At 44.7% G+C, this 19,429-nt stretch overlaps 1 protein-coding gene across 1 annotated transcript; it reads right to left on the bottom strand.

Annotated features, from left to right (window-relative positions):
- Positions 1-17,451: 17,451 nt before the first annotated feature.
- LOC131411656 (putative N-acetyltransferase 8B) lies at positions 17,452-18,310 on the bottom strand. Its single transcript, XM_058550647.1, has one exon. The coding sequence runs from the start codon at positions 18,205-18,207 to the stop codon at positions 17,503-17,505; it is 705 nt and encodes a 234-aa protein (XP_058406630.1). The 5' UTR covers positions 18,208-18,310; the 3' UTR covers positions 17,452-17,502.
- Positions 18,311-19,429: the final 1,119 nt, after the last annotated feature.

The raw sequence follows: 19,429 nt of genomic DNA, 5'->3' as shown, positions 1-19,429 counted from the left end.
AACTTCAGGGAGATCTAATTATTCAGTTACCAGAGACACCTGAACGTCATGAGGATATATTTAAACATCTGATAGAGTTTGGAGTTGAATAGATGATAAATACATAAAATACTAAACAACAACCAACAAAAGATAATTATCAATTCCAAGGAAAAGAATACAAAACAAAAACCTGCAAGAAAAGATAAGTAATATCATAGTTTTACAATATAACTTAGCTTAAAATAAACACAGAATATTGATGTACCCCAACGGGGATCTAACCACTTTGGGAAGCTGGGAATGGGAAGGGTGCGTATGCATGGTGGAGGCATGGCCTCCACCTCCTGGTCAGCGGTCAGCAGACCAGCCTGAAACTGAACAATCGGGAGCAGCCACACAGAGCTCATAAGGGAGGTGGAGGTGAGTGCGCATGGAGAAGTGTAAGGGCTGCTCATTCCCATCACCAAGCCATAGAACTCGGACTCTTTACAATAGGTAGGTACTTAAATAATTTTGATTGAAATCTAAACTAAAAAATATTAAAGATTTAAATGTCAGTGGCAAAACAAAACTTTTAGAAGTAAATATATGAGAGTATCTCTAAGAACATAAGGAAAAATGTCTTAAGGCACAAAAAAAAGCAAACCATAAAGAAAAAGATTGATAGATTCAATTGATAAAATGTAAAAATTTTATCAAAGTACACCATAAAGACAGTGAAAATACAAGGCACACAATGGGAGAAGATAATTGCAGCACATGTAACCAACAAAGGATTTGTATCCAAAGTATATAAAGAACTCTTGTGAGTCATTTTTTTAAAAAGACAGTTTATAGAAAGATGGGCTAAATAAAAACACAAGCAGGCAATTTTACTGAAGAACAAACGCAACTGGCCTGTAAAAATAGGAAAAATCTCTTGACTTTACTATTAGCAGAATAGAAATACCTTTTTACACTCACTGGATTGGCAAAAATTTTTGTCAGACACTGTGAGTGTAGGAAAGCTTGTGGATCAAGTGGAATTCACGTGCTGCTTGAGGGAGTGTGCATTCACTCCACACCCCTGTGACCCTGTGTGTGTGCCCTGAACACAAGGGCACCCCAGCCAGTCAGCCCCTGGAAGGGTCACAGCAATATTCCTCATAATAGCAAAGAACTGGAAACAACCCAGATGTCCTTTGACAAGAGAGTGGATAAATGAAAAGTTGTATATTTATGCAGTGGAATTCTAGACAGAAAAGAAAATTAATGAACAACAGCCACACACATAAACCTTGAGGAATCTTAGAAACAATATTGAGTAGAAAAAAACAGACTACAGAAGGATGCATTGTGTGACACCATCATTATAAAGTTCAAAACCATGCCAAGGTCAACATATTGCTTAGGGACACATATGGACATGGGGTTTTAGGATGATAGATGGAGGGAAAGATGGATTTTTTTTAAACCTCAAAATAGTGGTTATGTCTTGAGGGGGATGGGATTGGGGAAGAGACAGTTTCACGTCAAAAATAGTGACACGTTTCTAGTTCTTTAGTTCACAGGTATTCATTTTATTGTGCATTATAATTTATGTAAGATTATTTTATATGTATCAAATATTTTCTAATCCTACAGTAAGAAGTTTGTTGAACAAACATTCATAACTAGTTATACATAATTTCTAGCTCTTCTGAACAGCACTGCTATAAATATCAGGACCCAACTTTGTCTCTCACTGCCCTTTTTAAGCCTGCTCTGTTGGGGGCATTCCTTCCCTTATGCTAAGGATGAGAACTCAGGTAATCCCTTGACTGTTCTGATCACTTTTAGATGATCATACATTTGGTGATGCTCACTTTTCATTGAAAACCCAGCCTCCACTCAAGTGAAAGTGCCCAGTCCCTAAATCAAAACTCCCACCTTGATTTAGAGTTAAAATCTCTCTTCCCCAGCTGGGTCCCGCTGTGCACCATGTGGGGGAGCTGACATATCTCTCCTCCCTGAGCAGCTCATGGAGGTTTCTGACCCACCTCTGCGTGTGCACACGTCTGTTGTATGTGCGTCTGTGTGTGTCTGTGTGGTGGGGGTGGAGGCTGCAACATGGCTTCATGCTCTCTGGCCCTGGCAGTCCATTTTCTCAAGTTGCCTTTCTCTCTTGGTGCTTTCATGGGTTCTTCTGAGGGCCCCACCTGGAATATTGGACTATAGTTCCTGTGATGTAGGCAATAGGTTTTCCTCTGTCCACTCCTCCCCAAAACTGGTTTCTAGTAGTCACTCCACCAAGACTCAGTCTTCTTGGGCAGAATTGAAGCAAGTCCCATGCCAGCCTCTTGCATGTGAATGCGTGTCCCAAGTCTGTCCTCAGAAAACACTCATGCATCCTCTGTCCTGGGGGACTCGGAGTGCAGGCCAACCCCAAGGCCGTAGCTGGGGTTGGCCCCACGCTTACCCTCTAGATTTCTCCAGTGTGCGTCCACCGAACCTCTCTGACGGCAGAGAATGCATATCAAACTGTCCAAGCGGGGAAGGCCTGCCTAGATCTGGAATCGTGTACACCTACATTGTGATTCCCTTCTGATGTGGCCCTTGCCCTGTGGTTAATAAATTATCATAGATTAACCCAGTCTGGTGTATTTTTATGTAGAGCCTGGAGGAAAAGGCAAAGGGAAAAGAGACTAGTCCTTACCTCCTCCTCCTGGAAGGATGGCAGCCTGGGGACTGGAATTGAGTTTGGAATTCTGGGTAGTGTCCACAGTAGGGCTGCCAGATTTAGCAAATAAAAATGTAGGACTCTCAGTTAAATTTGAATTTTAGGTGAACAAATGATTTTTTGGTGTAAATCTGTCCCATGCTATATTTGAGACATACTTATACTAAAAAATTATCCATTGTGTATGTGAAATCAAATTTATTGGGGTAGCCTGTGTTTTACCCTAGTCCACAGGTGCTAGAGGGCAGCCTAAGCAGAAGCCAGCAGCAACAGAACATATGGAGGAATAACAGCAGGATGAAACCTTCCGCTCACCATGTGCGTTAGAGAAATACTGCTGGTGAAAGGGAAGGGACGAGACCGGGAACCCTCAGCTTAAATCAGGAGGTGGCATCCAGGCAACCCAAAGGTGTTAAATGCCTGGGAAGGGTTTTGAATCTATGTCTTGAGTCATCCAGGGAGACTTCTTTGGAAAGCCAGTCTTGAATGGGATAGAAGATCTACTGAAGGACACCAAGGAGACAAGAGAACTTTCAAGAGAACTGGGGGACAGGAGAAGGCCAAGCTTCCCCATGGAGTGACCTCACCAGCACGACAAAGCAAAAAACACCGTTATAAAAACAATTTTAATTAAATTAAGGGTGCAAATAAAATAGATAAAAATCCAAAGAGACAAAAGACAAAAGTTTAAGAACAGTAATTAAAAGTTAAGGGCAAAAAAGAAATAAACAGACAAATATTGTGTGATTCCATTTATATGAGGTACCTAGAACAGGCAAATTCATGGAGACAAAGGAGGATGATGGTTATTAGGGGCTGAAGGAGGGGAGGATAGGGAGTTAGTGTTTGATGGGTATAGAGTTTCTGTCTGGAATGACGAAAATGTCCTGGAGATGTATGGTGGTTATACAACACTGTGAATGTACTTAATGCTACTGAATTGTACAATTAAAAATGGTTAAAATGCCAAATTTTATGTATATTTTCCACAGTAAAATATAAATGAAATATAGTGAAAGGAATTATAACTTATAAGAAATAAAAATCACAAACGTCAAGAAATTTGTAAAATATATAGCTTGGAATTGAAAAGCCTAAATTAAAACATTTAAAATGTCAAAAGAAGAGAACTTTAAAAATTATAAAGGCCTGGGTCGGCCCCGTGGCTTAGCAGTTAAGTGCGCCGCTCCGCTACTGGCGGCCCGCGTTCAGATCCCGGGCGCGCACCGACGCACTGCTTGTCCGGCCATGCTGAGGCCGCATCCCACATACAGCAACTAGAAGGATGTGCAACTATGACATACAACTATCTACTGAGGCTTTGGGGAAAAAAAAAAAGGAGGAGGATTGGCAATAGATGTTAGCTCAGAGCCAGTCTTCCTCAGCAAAAAGAGGAGGATTAGCATGGATGTTAGCTCAGGGCTGATCTTCCTCACAAAAAAAAAAAAAATTATAAAGTCCTGATTTTTAAGAAGAAATAAAATAATTTTTAAAATGGATGATGAAACCAGGAATTTATAAATTAAGGTAGTAAACATAATAAATTTTTTAAAAGGAGGAAGATAAAAATACCAGGTCAGGGGCCAGCCCAGTGGTGTAGCGGTTAAGTGTGCGCGCTCCATTTCGGCGGCCCGTTGTTCGCAGGTTTGGATCCCGGGCGCACACTGATGCACCACTTGTCAAGCCATGCTGTGGTGGCGTCCCATATAAGGTAGCGGGAGATGGGCACAGGTGTTAGCCCAGGGCCAATCTTCCTCAGCAAAAAGAGAAGGATTGGCAACGGATGTTAGCTCAGGGCTAATCTTCCTCACACACACACACAAAATACCAGGTTGGGAATCTTAAGAGAAAATAAGTTAAGCTAAAATAATTCAAAAGACAAACTACATACTGTCAACAGTGAGGACAAAATACACTTGAAAAAGAAAAACAAGGTAGCAGTTTGAAAGTGTGCAATGAGAAAGAAAATGAAGGGCAGGCTGCATGGGGAGCAGTCGGAGAGACCGGGTGGCTTATATCACCTCCCCAGACAAAAGGAGTATGTGTGGTAGGCGGGCAGCATAGAGCGCCCAGCGGGTTTGTCGTCCTGCTCAGCCTTCTGTCTCTGTCTCATCAGGCAGGTGTGGGCTACAGCTTCAGCTTCCTGTTCCCACTCTGGCGTACCTCATATCCAACTGCAGTTCAAGTTCAAAGATCCCCAGGTTACCCAACATCTTTATCAAGGCTCCAGGCTGCCTCTTGGTGCTTCCAAGGAGAATCCTCTCATGTCTTCAGTGGTTGGGAGAAAGGGAGCCCCCCCATGTTGCACCCAACAGACAACAAACCACCTCCTCTTCTCCTCCCACCTCTCAGAATGCCCCATGGTGACAGCTCCACTGGAGCCAACCTTCCTGCCAAACCTCGCTCCCCTGAGCCCCTGGGCTTCTGGTAGGGTCAGGGCTCCCTCCCAGCACCCCATCAGGGTACCTGGCCTCCTGTTTCCTAGACCCACAAGCCATGAGGGTGCTCACTTTTCCCCATGTGCACTTCTCTTCCTCATTGGGCAGCTGATTCAAGCAACAGCTGCCCTTCTCCCCTGGTTCACGCCCCACTGAGTTAAGATTCCCCCGGAGGGAAGATGTTGGCTGGAGAGAGGAACATTTAGGTTGTGCTCTCCTCTATGGTCCTTCTCTAACCTTAGCTTTAGGTGGCTTGGCCCACAGTGGCAGGGCCCCTGTTTAATTTCCTCTAGTGCCCGAAGTAGATGTCTCATCACTGTGTCCAGTCAGCTGCTAGTTTTAAAACCCCAGTCTGCCGCCTGCTCACAAGTCTGTATTTCCTCAATAGTTGTTCCTAAAATAAAATTCTTATAACAAACCTCATATTTCGCAAAATCTAAATTAGGTTATCCCCAGTGTACAAATCTGGGCATTGTCACACTGATTTTTTTCAGAAGGCCTGGTTTACAATACATGCAAAAAACTTATTCATGACCTCCTCCCCATAATGACACCCAATTAAAAATTCACTACCTCCTCACTTTAGCTTAAATGTTGCTTTTTCCTGGACGGTTTTAAAAACAAATTAACTCTTGTCAAAAGGTAGAAACAACCCAAATGTCCATCAACAGATGAATGGGTAAGCAAAATGTAGTGTATACATACCATGGAATATTATTGAGCCTTCACAAGTTAATGACATTCTGACACCTGCTACAACATGGATGAACCGTGAAAACATTGGCTAAATGAAATAAGCCAGACATAAAAGGACAAATAGTGTATGACTCCACTTAAAGCAGGTACCCGGAATAGGCGGAAAGTGGAATAATAGTTGCCAGGGGCTAGGAGGAGGAAGGAATGGGGAGTTGTTGCTTAATGGGTGTAGAGTTTCTGTTTGGGGTGTTGAAAAAGTTCTGAAAATAGATAGTGGTGCTAGTTACACAACACTGTGAATGTGGTTAATGATAGTTACACAACACTGTGAATGTGGTTAATGATAGTTACACAACACTGTGAATGTGGTTAATGCTACTGAACTGTACAATTAAAAATTGTTGGGGCTGGCCCAATGGCATAGTGGTTAAGTTTGCGTGCTCCAGTTCGGCGGCCCGGGGTTTGCAGGTTTGACTCCCGGGTGTGGACTGACCCCCTATTCATCAAGCCGTACTATGGCAGCATCCCACATACAAAATAGAGGAAGATGGGCACTGATGTTAGCTCGGGGACAATCTTCCTCAGCAAAAAGAGGAAAATTGGCAACAGATACTAGCTCAGGGCCAATCTTTCTCACCAAAACAAAAAAATTGTTAAAATGGTAAATTTTATGTTATTTACATTTTACCTAAATAAAAAAAAAAAAAAAACAAGAAGAAGAGGAAGAAGAAGAGCAGTCAGGGCAGGTAGAGGGAGCACAGGTTGGCAGACCTTCCTCATGTACCCACATACACACATGGGCACACATGCGTGTGCCAGGCAGAGGTGTGTGCACAGGAGGCAAAATCAAAAACCAACTCTAGTTTAACCAGTACACTGTTACATAAAAGGAAACTTTGATGTCTTTAAAATCTTACCAAGTTCGTATTTAACCTCGTCCCCAAATTGAACGAGTTACTTATTAGCTGAAGAAAGGTGAAGGGAAGTTTGGAGTCAGTGTTCTAGGTTTTCTTATGTGGGTCTAACTCTCTGACCTCTAAAATTATCTTGACCTCATCCTCCTTCCTTCCTACATTCTAGAAACTATCAGTTCAGACACCTGCCCAAGAGGTCCCTGTACAAATCACAAATCTGCATTTTGCTGTTCCCTAAGCCACTGCCTCCCCTCTGCCTGCATTCCCACAGGCCTGCAGGACCCACTGCCCACAGCCCCAGGCAGCAAAACCACTTTCTCCCCTGCCCTCCCCTCCCATTCTCTCTCTCTAACACACACACACACACACACACACACACACACACACACACAGAGCGACATCCTAACTCTGCCAAAGTTCCAGGACTACAGGTGCCAAATATGACTTGAGATTCCTCAGGAGTCAGTGCTCTTGCTCCACAGCAAAAGTGGACACAGGTGTCCTCAAGGTGTCTCCTATCAAGGGGTGGGGTTAAATGTAGCCCCTCCCTCCCCCAGTCTGTGTGGTGACAGCTGACTCATGGCCTGGCAGCAACTCTTCCAACAAAATCCTCTCATCATCTTTGCTCTCTCCAACATTTTGTATGTTTCTTAGAGATTTCAAGCCATCTAAACTCTTCCTTTTTTTTTTTCTAATTTTTGCAAGGTGAATTTCACGTTGCATAAAATTAGTGTAAAGTGTACAGTTTAATGGCATTTAGTACATTCACGATGATGTACAACCAGCACCTATATCAAGTCTCAAAACATTGTCATCCCCCAAGAGAAAACCTCCACTCATGAAGCCATTACTCCCCATTTCACCTCCCTGAAACCCTGGCAATGCCCTAAACTGTCTTGATAACCTCCTTTGGAATGTCAACATTTGGGCCTCAGATCTCTCGTTAAATTTCTTGTCTATCACATCTGGTGCCTGGGTCTGAAGCTCCAGTTTCACTTCCTGTTCCCTGTAGCCCACTCTCTTGACCCAACACCCTCCTCCAATTCGCAAACACAGGTGCACTCCCTTGTGCAGCTGGGGGCCCCTTACCTGACTGCTTCAGGAAAGACCTGCCTAAAACTCCTTTGGCAGTGAGTGTGGATTTGGTCTGGGAAGATGAGCCGAGGAGTCACCAGCCAGGGCGCAACTGGTCTCTGTCCCCAGCTGTTAGAGCTCACCAGCACCCTCATGAGGGACGACCAGACAAGGGGGAACACCGACCAGCAGAGGGGACCCCTGACTTCCTCTGCCTGAGGAGAAGCCAGAGTTTCATGGGGGGCTGGCCACTATGTTGCATTTAGAAGAAACTGTCCAGGATTAATACTAATGTGCTAATATTAATCATGTGGGCATTGAGAGAAGCCAAGATGGTGGCGTAGGCAGACTCTGAACTCACCTTCACCCACGGACACGGCCAATTTAGAACTACTCTTGGAAAAATTACCTGAGAGAGACCTGAAAACTGGATAAGAGGAACCCCTGCAAAAAACGACAATCCTAATTGAGGTGGAAGAGGCAGAAACTCCCTTCTGGAGAGAAAAATGCCACCTTCACAAGCTGCAGTGCTTCATGGCTACCTGGGAGCAGCCCAAAGTTACGCAGACTTCCCTGGAGGAGTGGGGACCTGAGCTGGGGAGCATTCCTGCTATAGGCATTTTTTGGACCCAGCACAACCAAGACAAGTGGCATAATATCTGACTTTGCTTGCTACTAACAACATTGGAGAATACCCCCAGAAATGCTGGTTCACAAAGAAATTAAAGTCAGCTCTTAAAGGGCCCACACACAAATCCACTCATTTCAAAAAACAACCTAAAATCACCAGAAAGAAAGGTGCACAGTCCTTTGGTGAAAAGAGACTCACCTGAGTGCTCTGAGTGCATCTTGGTGAGAGGTGAGACCTCTCCAGGGACTGGGACATTGGCAGCAGCCATTATTGTGACCTGGTGTGGGTGTGCTGACACAGACATTGGCAGTTGCCATTGGAGTTCTTCCCTTGGCCTGCTAGCCCAGGGCCTGCCAGCCCAGGGCCTGCCCCACCCACTAGAGCACTGATTTAATCCAGCTCAGCCAGGTAGGCAGCCCACACTAGGGAATGGCCCCACCCAGCAAAAAGCCCTTAGGACACTTATGGGCCTGCTAAGTGAACTACCTAGATTCTCTACAGCCTGGGGGGTGGGTCCACCTCTGTGGGGCAGGGCATGCACAAGGAGCAGGTGGGGAGTGTGGGGCATTTGTGGAGTGTGTGGGGCTCCTGCCTTGGAGAGACTGAGTCCACTTCAGGAAGTCAAGGCATGCTCATGGGGCAGGACTGTGTTGACTGTGTGTGTGGACCTGTGGGCCGTGGGGCTTGTCAGCTGCAGAAGACTTGTACTTCTCAAAGAACCATATAGGGGATTGGACTTACCTTCCAAAGCCTGAAACAATTGGGTACTCCTGTACCCCACCCAGCTGCAATCCTCAGAGAGCTGACAAGAGACTTAAAGGCCAGAGGCTTATAGCAATTGTAAGCCCCTGAGCCTAACAACCAGCCACACTGGGGGCCTAGTCACTTAATAGAAATATTGCAACAGGAATGTGCTATTAGACCTTGCAGCAAACTGTGCTGGGGCTCCCCACACCTGATAAAGAGACTGAAGGGCCCACAACAACTGCAAGCAGCTGAGCATTACAACAGCTAGCCAGGGGTACAGCTCAGCCTCCCTGGGCACCTATGAGAAGAGCAACCCCACCACAACAGAAGGACACACATAGCCCACACAGGGGTCACTCCTGGAACATTGGGAACTGGTGATGAGAGGGAAGCATGCTGCCGGGCCTCATAAGGCATCACTTATATAAAGTCACCTCTCCAAGAGCAGGAGATGTAGCTGACATACCTAATACATAGACACAAGCACAGGGAAAGAGGCAAAATGAGGAGGTAAAGGAATACATTCCAAGTAAAGGAACAGGACAAAACCCCAGAAAAGAAACTAAATGAAACAGAAATGAGCAACCTACCTGACAGAGAGTTCAAACAAAGAGTGTTAAGGATGCTCACTGATCTGGGGAGAAGAATGGATGAACTTAGTGAGAACATCAACAAAGAAATGGAAGATATAAAAAAGAACCAATCAGAAATGAATAATACAATACTGGAAATGAAAATTTCACTAGAGGGACTCAAAAGCAGAGTAGAGGATGCAGAAGAATGGATCAGCGAGCTGAATGAAAGACTAGAAGAAATCACTCAGGCTGAATAGATAAAAGAAAAAAGAGTTAAAAGGAGTGACAACAGTCTAAGGGGCCTCTGGGACAACATCAAGCACACTAACATCCGTGATATAGGTGTCCCAGAAGGAGAAGAGTGAGACAAAGGGGCAGAGAATCTATTTCAAGAAATAATAGATGAAAACTTCCCTAACCTAAGGAAGGAAACAGACATTCAGGTACAGGAAGCACAGAGAGCACCAAACAAGGTAAACCCACACCAAGACACATCATAATTAAAATGTCCAGAATTAAAGATAAAGAGAGAATCCTAAAAGCTGCAAGAGAAAGACAAGTTACATACAAAGGAAACCCCATAAGGCTATCAGCTGACTTCTCAGCAGAAACCTTACAGACTAGAAGAGAGTGGCACAATATATTTAAAGTGCTAAAAGGAAAAAACCTACAGCCAAGAATACTCTATCTGGCAAGGTTATCATTCAAAATGGAAGGAGAGATAAAAAGTTTCCCAGACAAGCAAAAATTAAAGGAGTTTGTCACCAAGAAACCAGTACTACAAGAAATGCTAAAGGGACTTATTTAAGGGGAAAAGAGAAGACCACAAATAGGAAGAATTATCTATTTCCAAGATAAGAGGGTAATGTATACAAACGAACAAAAAAGAGGTTAGATATGATATCAAAAACATAAAATGTGGGAGGAGGGGAGTTAAAGAGTAGAGCTTTCAGATGGACGTCAAACTAAAGAGACCATCAACTTAATATAGATTGCTATATACATAGGTTACTGTATATGAACCCCATGGTAATCACAAACCAGAAAACTATAATAAATACACAAAAAACTAAGGAAGCCAAACATAATATAAAGAAAGCCATCAAACCACAAGGGAAGAGAGCAAGAGAAGAAGAAAGGAACAGAGAAGAACTACTAAAACACCGAGAAAAAAAAGTTAAAAAGTGGCAGTAAGTACATACTTACCAATAGCTACTTTAAATATCAATGGACTAAATGCTCCAATTAAAAGGCATAGGGCGGCTTATTGGATAAAAAAACAAGACCCATATATATGCTGCATACAAGATACACACTTCAGATCTAAAGACACTCACAAACTGAAAGTGAAGGGTTGGAAAAAGATACTCCACACAAATGACAATGAAAAGAAAGCTGGGGTAGCAATACTCATATCAGACAAAATAGACTTTAAAACAAAAACTGTAACAAGAGACAAAGAAGGGCACTACATAATGATCAAGGGAACAATCCAACAAGACGATATAGCACTTGTAAATATCTATGCACCCAAGGTAGGAGCACCTAAATATATAAAGCAATTATTAACAGATGTAAAAAGAGAAATAGACAGTAACACGATAGTAGTAGGGGACTTTAACACTCCACTTACATCAACTGATAGATCATCCAAACAGAAGATCAATAAGGAAACATTGGCCTTAAATGACACACTAGAACAGTAGATATATACAGAACCTTCCATCCAAAAACTGAAGAATACACATTCTTTTCAAATGCACATGGAACATTCTCCAGGATTGATCACATATTAGGCCACAAAACAAGTCTTCATAAATTTAAGAAGATTGAAATAATACCAAATCTTTTCTGACAAGAGCAGTGTCAACTAGAAATCAACTATAGGAAGAAAATCAGAAAAGCCACAAATATGTGGAGATTAAACAAAATGCTACTGAACAACGATTGGGTCAACAAAGAAATCAAAGGAGAAAACAAAAAATACCTGGAGACAAATGAAAATGAAAATACGACATGCCAAAATTTATGGGATACAGCAAAAGCAGTTCTAAGAGGGAAGTTTATAGCAATACAAGCCTATCTCAACAAACAAGAGAAATCTCAAATAAACAATATAACAGTGCACCTAAAGGAACTGGAAAAAGAAGAACAAACAAAGCCCAAAATCAGTAGAAGAAGGGAAATTATAAAATTCAGAGCAGAAATAAATGAAATAGAGACTAGAAAAAAATAATAAACCAAGAGCTATTTCTTTGAAAAGATAAACAAAATTGACAAACCTTTAGCTAGACTCACCAATAAAAAAAGAGATAAAGCTCAAATAAGCAAAATCAGAAATGAAAGAGGAGAAATTACAACAGACACCTCAGAAATACAAAAGATTATAAGAGAATACTATGAAAAGCTATATGCCAACAAATTGGACAATCTGGAAGAAATGGATAAATTCTTAGAATCATACAACCTTCCAAAAGTGAATCAAGAAGAAATAGAGAATTTGAATAGACCAACCACCAGTAAGGAGATTGAAACTGTAATCAAAAACCTCCCCAAAAATAAAAGTCCAGGACCAGAAGGCTTCCATGGTGAATTCTACCAAACATTCAAAGAAGACTTAATACCTATCCTTCTCAAACTCTTCCAAAAATTGAAGAGGAGGGGAAGCTCCCTAACTCATTCTACGAAGCCAACATTACCCTGATACCAAAACCAGACAAGGACAACACAAAAAAAGAAAATTAGAGACCAATATCACTGATGAACATTGACGCAAGAATCCTCAACAAAATACTAGCAAATTGCATACAACAATACATTTAAAAGATTATACACCATGATCAGATGGGATTTATTCCAGGGATGCAGGGATGCTTCAACATTTGCAAATCAATCAACGTGATCCATTACATTAATAAAATGAAGAATAAAAATCACATGATTATCTCAATAGATGCAGAGAAAGCATTTGACAAGATAGAGCATCCATTTATGATAAAAACTCTGAATAAAATGGGGATAGAAGGAAAGTACCTCAACATAATAAAGGCCATATATGACAAACCCACAGCTAATATCATCCTCAATAGTGAAAAACTGAAAGCTTTCCCTCTAAGAACAGGAACAAGACAAGGATGCCCACTGTCACCACTCCTATTTAACATAGGATTGAAAGTCCTAGCCAGAGCAATTAGGCAAGAAAAAGAAATAAAATACATCCAAATTGGAAAGGAAGAAGTGAAATTGTCACTATTTGCAGATGACATGATTTTATATATGGAAAACCCTAAAGAATCCACCAAAAAACTTTTAGAAGTAATAAATGAATATGGAAAAGTTGCAGGATACAAAATCAACGTACAAAAATCAGTTGCATCTCTATACACTAACAACAAAGTAGCAGAAAGAGAAATTAAGAATACAATCCCATTTACAGTTGCAACAAAAAGAATAAAATACCTAGGAATAAACTTAACCAAAGAGGTGAAATATCTCTATGCTGAAAACTACAAAACATTGCTGAAAGAAATTGAAGAAGAGACAAAGAAATGGAAAGATATTCCCTGCTCTTGGATTGGAAGAATTAACATAGTTAAGATGTCCATGCTTCCTAAAGCAATCTATATATTCAATACAATCCCTTTCAAAGTTCCAACAATATTTTTCATAGAAATAGAACAAAGAATCCTAAAATTTATGTGGAACAACAAAAGACCCCAAATAACCAAAGGAATCCTGAGAAAAAAGAACAAAGCTGGAGGTATCACACTCCCTGATTTCAAAATATGCTACAAAGCTATAGTAACCAAAACAGCATGGTACTGGCACAAAAACAGACACACAGATCAATGGAATAGAATCGAAAGCCCAGAAAAAAACCCACACATCTATGGACAGCTAATTTTTGACAAAGGAGCCAAAAACATACAATGGAGAAAGGAAAGTCTCTTCAACAAATGGTGCTGGGAAAACTGGACAGCCACATGCAATAAAATGAAAGTAGACCATTATCTTACACCATACACAAAAATTAACTCCAAATGGATTAAAGACTTGAATGTGGGGCTGGCCCCGTGGCATAGCGGTTAAGTGCATGCGTTCCACTGCTGGCGGCCCAGGTTCGGATCCTGGGCACGCACCGATGCACCGTTTATCAGGCCATGCTGTGGTGGCGTCCCATATAAAGCAGAGGAAGATGGGACCAGATGTTAGCCCAGGGCAAGTTTTCCTCAGCAAAAAAAAAAAAAAGGAAAAAAGAGGAGGATTGGCATGGATGTTAGCTCAGGGCTAATCTTCCTCACACACACAAAAAAAGACTTGAATGTAAGACCTGAAACCATGAAACTTCTAGAAGAAAACATAGGCAGTACGTTCTTCGACATCGGTCTTGGCAACATATTTTCAAGCACCATGTCTGACGGGGCAAGAGAAACAATAGAAAAAATAAACAATTGGGACTACATCAAACTAAAAACCTTCTGCACAGCAAAGGAAACCATCAACAAAATGAAAAGACAACCTAACAATTGGGAGAAGATTTGCAAACCATGTATCTAATAAGAGGTTAATCTCCAAAATATGTAAAGAACTCACACATCTCAACAACAAAAAAACTAACAACCCAATTTAAAAATGGGCAAAAGACCTGAACAGACATTTCTCCAATGAAGATATACAGATGGCCAACAAGCACATGAAAAAATGTTCAACGTCCTTAACTATCAGGGAAATGCAAATCAAAACTACGAGATATCACCTCACGCCCGTCAGAATGGCTTTAATTAACAAGACAGGAAACAACATATGTTGGAGAGGATGTGGAGAGAAGGGAACTCTCATACACTGCTGGTGGGAGTGCAAACTGGTGCAGCCACTGTGGAAAACAGTATGGAGATTCCTCAAAAAATCAAGGATAGAACTACCATATGATCCAGCTATTCCACTGTTGGGTATTTATCCAAAGAACTTGAAAACACCAATTTGTAAAGGTACATGCACCCCTGTGTTCATTGCAGCGTTATTCACAATAGCCAAGACTTGGAAGCAACATAGGTGCCCATCAAGGGATGAATGGATAAAGAAGATGTGGTATGTATACACAATGGAAACTACTCAGCCATAAGAAATGATGAAATCCAGCCATTTGTGACAACACTGATGGCCACTGAGGGTATTATGCTAAGTGAAAGAAGTCAGAGGGAGAAGGTCAAATACCATATGATCTCACTTATAAGTAGTAGATAAAAACAACAACAAACAAACACATAGAGATGGAGATTGGATTGATGGTTACTAGAGGGGAAGGAGGGAGGGAGGAGGGGGAAAGGGATGATTAGGTACATGTATGTGATGATGGATTGTAATTACAATTTGGGTGGTGAACATGAGAACGTGATATAATCTGTGCAGAAATAGAAGTATAATGATGTACACCTGAAATTTATATGATGTTATAAAGCAATGTTACTGCAATAAAAAATTAAAAAAGAAAAATCATGTGAGCATAAAAACTCCAATTTCACACTTCATAAGAAGCTTCCAGGCAATGTCCTGCTGCTGGTCTGGGGACCACCCATGCGGAACAAGGGACTAAATAGCAATAATGGCCAGAATCTAAGTAGGATGAACTGCTTCCTCCCTGTCCAACCACTTACCCCTGCCACTCAGCTGAAAATGGGAGGAGCTGAACAATCAGAGGATGGGTGTGGGAGAGGTGGAAGGAGCCTGTTCTAGGCAGGGGGAACACATGGGCTAAGGCCTCAACAGAAACAGAGCTTCTGTTTGTTGAAAGAACTAGACGCTCAGTGTGGCTGGGCAGTGAGTGCAGGGATCGGAGCAGGGGATGGACAAGTTGCATTCCTGGTTGTGAATTTTCAGGAACAGAAGTCCTGACCCCTCTGCGAAGCCCTCCAACAGTGAGTGGGTTGGTGGCCTTTTGATGTCCTTCCGGTTGCCCAGTACTACTCCCATCTCCACACCTATGACAACATCTCTGGACATGCTCGTCAGCCCCCTCTGGCCTGTAAGCCCCTGGAGGGCATGCTCCAAGTCGGATGGGATTAATAAAACCATTTAATTGTTATTTAAGAAGCCTATCCAACCATCAGGACCACTGTAGGCCTCTCAACTCCAGCATGAGCCAGTGCCCACTGGGAAACTCCTCCAGAGAGGCCGCCTCCCTGGACCGGGAGAGCTGGTGGGAGCAGCAGCAGAGGCTGCTGCCTGTCTCTTCCTGGTCCCCTCAGAGATCCCGGGCCTGAGGCCCCACCATTCAATACACGCTGGAACCACAACTAGGGAGGCAACAGAAGCTTGACTGAAACAGAAGCAGGGGCGCAGATGAACAGGTCATTTGGACGGAGGAGTTTTCTGAGAAGCCCGAGGGGAAGGTGCAAAGGCAGCAGGCCTGGAGGACGTAGATGGCCTGGCAGAGGGGACTGTGGGGGACCCCCAAGGTTGGGGAGAAAGAGAACAAAATGGAGGGGACAGAGTTGAGGCCCATGGTCTTGGGCAACAAAACGGGAATGTTTGGAGCTGTCCCATGACTTGGTGACAGGTCCACATTCAGGTGTAATGTGCCCAGAACAGTGCCAGTTGGCAGGACTTGGCCTGGTTTGCGGCCTGGCTGACCCTTCCTAGGAGATAAGCTGTGAGCAAGGGACACTGCCAGGGTTGAGACAACCCCAAATACTCCTGTTTGTCACACAAACCAGACTTAAAGGGCACCTGGACTTCCTGGGTCATCAGGGGACTCACCAGATCCCGGGACTCAGCCTCTGGTTTGGAGGACCTGGTGAGAGGCTCCAGACCACGGGGGGGCTCACCCAGTGCTGGTGATGCCCAAGTTGGGAAGGGTGCACGGTGCTGCTTAATCAGCACACCTGGCCACTGTGTCAGAGGCTTCCGGGCCCAGAGGTCAGGCCTGAGGCACCTGGGGAAATCTGGAGTCTCTGAGCATTTGGGGACAGAGGTGGGGTCCCACGTGTGGCAGATCTGGGAAACTTGCCAATCCCATTTCCTCTCCCTGGACACGCACCTTCCCGGCCTCCCTTCAGGCATGTTGGGGCCCCGAGACTGGGGTCTGGCCAGTGGGATGTGGGTTGTGCCTCTTCTTGGTCCAGCCCCTGTCAACATCCCACACTCTATCCCTGGCCGCCTTCTTCCCCTTCAGCAGCAGAGACCTTGGGGCCATAGCGGATTGATGGCATCCTTCTCCTCTACAGGCCCTCTGCCTGGTGACTTTGCGTTCCTCTCACTAAAGAGGTGGGTCCATTTCACTCCTCTGAGTCTGGGATGTCAGCAGATGAGACACCTGCAGAAGCTGCAAACAGCACTGGCTTGTTTTTGCTTTGCTCTGCCTTCTCTGCCATTACCTTAAAACCATGCCTGGGCTGGCCTGCTGGAAAAGGAGAGAGCTCAGTCACCCTGTCACGGCAAACCACCCAGGACATGAGGACAAGGCTATCTGAGACCAAAAGAGCTGCCCAGCCAAAATGCTGACCCACAGACTCATGAGCTAAAGACATGTTTATTATTATGTTGTGGGGATTTTTTAGGCAACATTCTTATGGCACTAGATAATGAAACACTGGCACCCCAAAAAAGACTGAATAGAGCAGAGCAACCATTCAGGGTTCTGATGTGAATGAGCAGTAAGCGACCCCTGTGCTGTCACAGTGAGATTTCAGGATTGGCCTGTTCCTGCAGCAGAGCTGATCCTCCCCTGACTAGTCCACCAGGAGACAGATCAGAAGCCCCCTCCCTGCCCCGGTCCCTGAGAGACCTGAGCAGAGGGGAGGAGGTAGGTTAAACGAATTGAAGAGACAGCCATTAGCCTTAAGCTCATGGAGAAGAAGAACTGTTGCGTCTTCTGGAAGCCCATGCTCTGGTAGAGAGTCAGAGCAGAGGGCTGCAGGATGCTGGTGCTGAGGACGACTTCACTGTAGCCCTGATCCCTGGCAAACTGGAGGACAGTCCTGACCAGGGCTTTCACTATCCCCTGACCACGGTGCTCCAAGGCCACACACAGGTGAAGCAGCTCCAACTGCCCCTTCCCCAGGGTGGGCTCCTGAACGCGCAGAGCTCCCACCATGCCCACCACCTGCCCTTCAGCCTCAACCACCCAGAAGCAGGAGACACGCTCAGTCAAGTAGGATTTTGTGACATCAGACAAGTCTGTCTGCAAGGACTTGACTAGAAACTGGGTGCAGGAGTGTTTGGCCAGAAACCACAGGGCAGTGAGGAGGGTGAGGCTGGCCATGAGGGCCAGGAACCAGGAGCCAGAGACCAGGAATAGGGCGAGGGGCCCTCCAAGCAAGAGTACGAGGGTTCGGGGCAGCTTGAGGGTGTGGAGGAAGGTGGTGGGGACGTGCTCGGCCATCCCCTGGGAGAACAAGGCCAGGACCGTTTTGCGGTCGCTCTCCTGGTATTTGTGGATGTGATAAGGAGCCATGGAGCCTTCTTGTCTGAGTCTCCAAGTCCACCAGAGAGAGAGCTAGGTGTCCCTGCACGCCTTCCCGGCAGCCCTGGGGAGACACAGGAAGCCATGTGAGTACCACCATCTCTGGGATCTCCCAGGAACAGGGGAGACCCTGCTCCAGGGCTCGTCTTTCTGCTTCTGCCCAAGAAGAAATAGGCCAGAGCCCCTGGGAGAATGTGTAGGGTCAGAAAGACCTGCATTTCAGCCCGGCTCTAGCACTCTCAAGCTGTGTGCCCTTGGGCATGTCACTTAATCTCTCCCAGCTCTGTTTCCTCCTCTGTAGAACAGGGTAAAATAAAAACCTGCATTCTGGAACTGTTTTGAGGTTTTAATGAAATAACATATACAAAGCTCCTCTCCACCCTCCTTCCCCTTTTATTGGCTCTCAGCTTCTTTGTTCATTTGGGTGGCAGCAGACAGTCAATGTGTCCCCTGCTCCTTGGTCCCACACCCAGGGACCATATATTGCAAGAATCTTGTGTTTCAAACCACAAGTTTCAGCAAAGGCTCCTGCCCCCTTGATTGCATATTTTCAGGCTGCTGTGGTGGCATAAGAGCCAAACACCAAAAATGGCCCAGCCATGAGAGCCAGAGGAGGGTCCGGGGCTCCAGGCCACAGTCAGAGCACTGTCCTTCCCCCCATGTCCTCTCATCTGCTCCCACAAGAGCCTTGGGAGCCCAAGGCGTCCTCAGCTCGGCCACTGCCCTCAGCCTCCTAACAGCGTCCAAGAGAGACTGTCCAGGGCCTGCTCCACCTCTGGGGAAGAGGTGCCAGATGCCCTCCTCATTGGCTGGCTCCTGGACGTTTGATAATCATCAACCCAGTATCAAGTAGCTGGGCTGTGACAGAACAGAGAGCCCATCCTCCATTCACCTGTGTGATCATCAGGGATTTAGTCTGGAGGGAGGAAGCAGGTTCTTGAGCTGCTCATTGGTGCTTGCTCTTGTGGATGGCCTTGACCCCTCCACCCATGGTGGTTCAGGACTGGAGCATCGCCCACCTGGTCCCTCAGTGCTCTCTGATGTCTACTCTCAGCCCCTCCACTCAGCTCCTGGGGGCCTGGGGAATGCACCCTGCTCCCTGTGCTCTGTGCTCACAGGCCAGAGTCCAGGTCCCTTGGCTAGGTACATTGGGTCCTTCACAGCTGGGCTTCTCCCTGCCTGGGCTTCTCCCTGCCTAGGCTTCACTGGTTCC

The sequence above is a fragment of the Diceros bicornis genome, chromosome 12 (genome assembly GCF_020826845.1).
Source record: "Diceros bicornis minor isolate mBicDic1 chromosome 12, mDicBic1.mat.cur, whole genome shotgun sequence".
NCBI lineage: Eukaryota > Metazoa > Chordata > Mammalia > Perissodactyla > Rhinocerotidae > Diceros > Diceros bicornis.
Note: the sequence above shows the minus strand (reverse complement) of the source record. Positions and strands in the feature narration are given on the sequence as shown.